This window comes from Rhinopithecus bieti, unplaced genomic scaffold, assembly GCF_001698545.2.
Source record: "Rhinopithecus bieti isolate Rb0 unplaced genomic scaffold, ASM169854v2 scaffold_80089, whole genome shotgun sequence".
NCBI lineage: Eukaryota > Metazoa > Chordata > Mammalia > Primates > Cercopithecidae > Rhinopithecus > Rhinopithecus bieti.
The window spans coordinates 333,159-338,413 of record NW_016830445.1 but is presented as its reverse complement, the minus strand read 5'-3'; the positions used below and the strand labels follow the sequence as shown (position 1 = coordinate 338,413).

The 5,255-nt window shown below is 37.8% G+C and overlaps 1 protein-coding gene across 3 annotated transcripts in view; it reads left to right on the top strand.

The window, feature by feature from the left end:
* MTMR1 (myotubularin related protein 1) overlaps positions 1-5,255 on the top strand; it is a 76,225-nt gene that overhangs the window by 26,082 nt on the left and 44,888 nt on the right. For all 3 annotated transcript variants that reach the window (XR_001884046.1, XM_017865542.1, XM_017865543.1), the window contains one exon: positions 1,273-1,348. Coding sequence is in view for 2 of the 3 variants with exons in the window: in XM_017865542.1 (XP_017721031.1) it covers positions 1,303-1,348 (46 nt within the window). In the remaining variant the exon portion in view is untranslated. The remainder of the gene's footprint in view (positions 1-1,272; positions 1,349-5,255) is intronic.

The window sequence follows — 5,255 nt, the reverse complement described above, 5'->3', positions numbered from 1 at the left end:
AAAAAAAAAAAAAAAAAAAAAGGCAGCTGAACTTGTTTTGCCTAACCCGACATTTCCCAAACTTTTATTTATTTATTTATTTTTAAGACTATTCACATCTCTTGGGAAAGTAATGCTCTGTGAAATACAGCTTTGGAATTGCTGGGGGTTTTGATCACCTTATTCTTATTCATGACACATTATGTCAGAGATGCCGAGGAGAAAGTGACTGGTTTCCTTGGCAGCATTTCACAGGGTGCCGGTACCTCGGAGTAGGCCCCGAGTTCAGGCTTTGGTCCCTAACTTCGTAGTTCAAGAACACCATTTTCTCACCTCCTCTCAATTATCTGGCACTATCCAACCAAGCTCACAAGGGACTGGCTACTGAGCTGCAGTGCCAATCTGCTAATTTTAAAACGTGGGCATGTATTCTTCTGGCCATCTAAGGTATCCTTTTCCTAGCATCATTGTAGCCAGGAAACCTAGTAAATCATTAGCAATTTTCTTGGTGAGTGTGAAATTACTGCAAAGTGAATTGTCTTGGGACGTGCCTGATGAAAACACCCTGCTCCGCAGTAGGGATTGAATATTGTTGCCTGCCAGATGAGAGCACACTCTCATGGCCTGGATTGGGTGAACACTGAGAACTTCACTCTTTATGTCCCTGGTCATACACTTTGTGCATGCATGTCTGTGTGCACAAGCGCACACGCACACACACACACACACACACACACACACACACACACAGCTGGGCTGCAGTACCAAAGCGTAGGCCTTTCTTAGTTATGTACTGTACTGAGACTATTCTCTGGTTATTTTAATTAGAATTCTGGCCTTCCCAAACTGTCTCATAGGCTGGGTTATTTCTACAGTTAGCTAAGCACCTATAGCTCATGTTGGTTTTATTTGTATTAGTTTCATGCTCAGAAGGTAACTTTTTTCTGACCTTATTTGCAAATTCTAGAGACACCTTTTAGTAGTTATCTGTGTAGTTATTACAGTATCTTTCTGTCATGTCAAGCCATTTCTGTATTAATGCTTCCTAACTGTGAAATTTAAATATGTTGTAACAATTTGCTAGAATATGCAGCATGATGTCTTGTGATGCTGAGCTTTGAAATTGTCTTTTGAGGGGTTGGGTGCTTATTTTGCACGCTTCTGTAGCCTTATAGTGACATCACAGAACATCAAAATTTTTCACAGGTATACAGAAAGTGAGATTTACTCCTGTTTGGTGTTTTTTGTTTGTTTGTTTGTTTTGTTTTTTGTTTGTTTGTTTGTTTTTGCCAGGCTCTAAGGGATGGAAATAAGCTGGCACAGATGGAAGAGGCTCCACTTTTTCCAGGAGAATCAATTAAAGCCATTGGTAAGTTTTGTGTGTACACTTTGCTTGTTGAGATCCATAAAATGAAATGGCACTTAATTTGCAAGTGGAGGTGATGTGTGTGCTGGAGATCAGCCAGACCAACTTAATTAGGGGACAAATGGACTAGATCTATTCATCCTCATTAGTGTCATCATGACCTAAGAGATAGAAGACTGTAGAGGATCCCATGAAGTTCCAATTGAGTATTTGATGGCGTTCCCAACAGAAGAGGAGCCTGACTTTTCCTGGTGAACTGAAAGCTGATTAGACACTCAATGTAATGTCAGTTCACTGCTTTGTTGGAATCCTTCAGTATAAGGAAAATTTATCAATAGGAGATCTATATCATGTTTTAATAACAGTTTTGAGAACTTAGCAAAGAAATTTTAGTGGTTTATCAGATCCCAAAAAGTACAGTTTTGGTGCATGGCAAGGGCTTGTGTTGCCATCCTGGCTTTTAAAGGTGATGGCATGAGGGCTCCCATATCCCTCCATGGTGTATTGCCAGGCCTTTCAGGGAGTAGTTGATTGTGCCATGGGTGGATGGGAGGGGAAGCTGGATGCGACCCATTAATCTCATCACTTGGTTGGGTTGGACAGTCTGATTTTCTAGACTGTTTCCTTCTTCCATCATGGCTTTCTCCCAAAGAGGCACACTCAGTCTCAGAGTATAGTCATCTTGTGCCAAGAATATTTGAGTAGCGGGGCTCTCCCACCAGATCCTCCAATCAATTACTGCTGCTGTATATCCTAGTCTGTGTCTGTGGACCATGCTTATCTTCTCCTTGGTTTTGAAATTCTTTATTTCCTTGAGTTCTAGGACTTCATTCTATCCTGGCAGTCCTCTGACCTCTTTCTTCCTTCTCTGGGCGTTCTTCTAGCTCTGCCCTCATACTGCTTTCTTAATGATCTGTTTAAAATGCAGAGGTAATTATGTCAGGCCCCTGCTTCTTCTTCAGACAGTAAACAACACAGATTTAAAATGTGAAATGTGAAGAGGTTGTTTTCACTTTAGTTTTATAATTTGTCAGTGAATCAAAGTCAGCTCAGAAAAGATTAGAGCTCATGTAGGTGATTGACAACTTTGCACATCAGATACATATTTTGAATGAGCAGGGAGTGTTATAAAAGCTTGGATTGCAAGCTCACAGTTGTATAAGAAGAGGAGGCTTCAGTGGATTTAGCTGCGGTCCTATTGCTCTTTCTCTCCCATTTTCTTTTCCTTTCACTCTGGAAACAGAGCTCAAGAGAGAGAAACTCCTGCCTGGCCCCACTCCAGGACAAATTATTGGAAATATCTTAGAGTTAGATCTTAAGACATCCTTAAGTGATGTAAGTATGCTTTATGCTCCTCCAGTGGCTTGCAAAGGGTAAGTAAATTGACCCTCTACTTTTTAATAAAATATATTCCTGGAGGCAAAGTATTAAAATAGGTCATTGTGAAGTAAAGTACTCCATCTAGAGTATTATTTCAGTTTGTCATTGTCAGAATGTGAAGAGTTTTGACACAGTGTACACCTGAAAAACCATCATCACAGTCAAGGTAACAAAGATATTCATCACCTCCCAGAAGTTTTCGTTTCCTTATGCCCCTTTATAATCCCTACTTCCTCTGCCTTCTCCCCCATCCCCAGGCACTACAGGCTAGCTTATATTTTCTAGTGTTTTTGGAGATATAATCATAGAGTATGTTCTTTTTTTGTCTAGCTTCTTCAAATCAAATAATTATTTTGATATCCATAGTGTGGCATGAGTTAACAGTCATTCTTCTTTATTGCTGGATAGGATTCCATTAGATGGCTACATGACAGATGGCTTATCCATTCATCTGTTAGTAGATATTTAGGTTGTTTCTACTATTTGGCTGTTACAAATAAAGCTGCTGTGAACACTAATGCACAAGTCTATATGAACATATCTTTTCTTTTCTCCTGAGTAAATACCTAATAGATGAAGTGGCTAGATCAGATGATAGCTATACAGTTTCTTTAAAAAACTGCTAATGTGTTTTCCAAGTGGTTGTACCAGTATACATTTCTAGTAGCAGTATATAAGCATTCCAGTTTTTCCCTTCCAATTTGAATGCCTTTTATTTCCTTTTTCTTACCTTATTACTCTTGATTGAACCTCCAGGATAATGTTAAAGAGAAGAGGTGAGAGCGGACATTCTTGTCTTTCTGATCTTGGGAAAGCTTTCAGTCTTTCACCATGAAGTATAATATTAGCTGTAGGTTTTTACTGTGGATGCCCTTTATCATGTTGAGGGAGTTCCTTTCTATTCCTAGTTTGTTGTGAGTTTTCATCAGGAATTGATGTTTGATTTTGTCAAATGCTCTTTCTGCATCGATTGATGAAACCATGATTTTCTTTAACCTATAATATCCTGGATTACATCAATTAATTTTGATTGTTGAATCAATCTTGCATTCCCAGGATAAACTCAGCTTGCTTATTATGTATTATCCATTTTATAAATTGTTGGATTTGGTTTATTAAAAGTTTGTTTAGAAGTTTTACATCAATATTCATTTATGAAAGATATTGGTCTGTGATTTTCTTGTAATTGCTTTGTCATGTTTTGGTATCAGAGTAAAGCTGGCTTCATAGAGTGAATTGAGAATTATTCTCTCTTCCTTAGTTTTCTGGGATAGCTTATTTCTTACTTAAGTATCTGGTAGAGTTTACCAGTGAAGCTGCTTGGACTTTGAGTTTCCTTTGTGCGAAGGTTTTTAACTACAAATTTAATTTATTTAGTAGCTATATGACTGTTTAGACTGTGGTTTTCTTTTGAGTAAGCTTTGGTAGTTTATGTCTTTCCAGGATTTTGTCCATTTAATCCAAGTTGTCAAATTATTGTCATAAAGTCATTTATCATATTTCCTTACTCTTTAGTATCTGTAGAATCTGCAGTGACATCTTTCTCATTTCTGATATTATTAATGTACATGTCTTTTTTGTTTTTCTCATCTGTCTGGCTAGAGGTCTCATTTATTCTTTATTCTTTTTTTCCTCTTTTTATGGTTGAATTGAGTACTTTTGTTTTAAACTTTTATTTTAGGTTCAGGGGTACATGTGCATATAGGTAAACTCATGTCATGGTAATTTGTTGTACAGATTATTTTATTACCCAGATACTAGGCCTAGAACCTAGTAGATACTTTTTCTGATCCTTTCCGTCCTGCCAACCTTCACCTTCAAGCAGGCCCCAATGTCTGTTGTTCTCTTCTTTGTGTCTGTGTCTGTGTTCTCATCATTTAGCTCCCACTTAGAAATGAGAACCTACAGTATTTGGTTTTCTGTTCCTGTGTTGGTTTGCTAAGGATGATGGCCTCCAGCTCCATCCATGTTCCTGCAAAGGATATATGATCTCATTCTTTTTTATGGCTGCAAGTATTCCGTAGTGTATATGTACCACATTTTATTTATCCAGTCTGGCATTGATGGACATTTAGGTTGATTCCATGACTTTGCTATTGTGAATAGTGTTGCAGCAGACATACATGTGAGTGTGTCTTTATGGCAGAAGAATTTATATTCCTTTGGGCATATACCTAGTAATGGGATTGCTGGGTCGAATGGTAGTTCTATTTTTAGCTCCTTGAGGAATCGCCACACTGCTTTCCACAACGGTTGAACTAATTTACACTCCTACCAACAGTGTATAAGCATTCCCTTTTCTCTGCAACCTTATCATCTGTTTGTTTTTTTTTTGTTTTGTTTTGTTTTGTTTTTGTTTTTTTACTTTTTAATATAATAATAGCCATTCTGACTGGTGTGAGATGGTATCTCATTGTGGTTTTGATTTTCGTTTCTCTAATGTTCAGTGATACTGAACTTTTTTTCATATGCTTATTGGCTGCATGTATGTCTTCTTTTGAAAAATATCCATTCTTGTCCTTTGCCCACT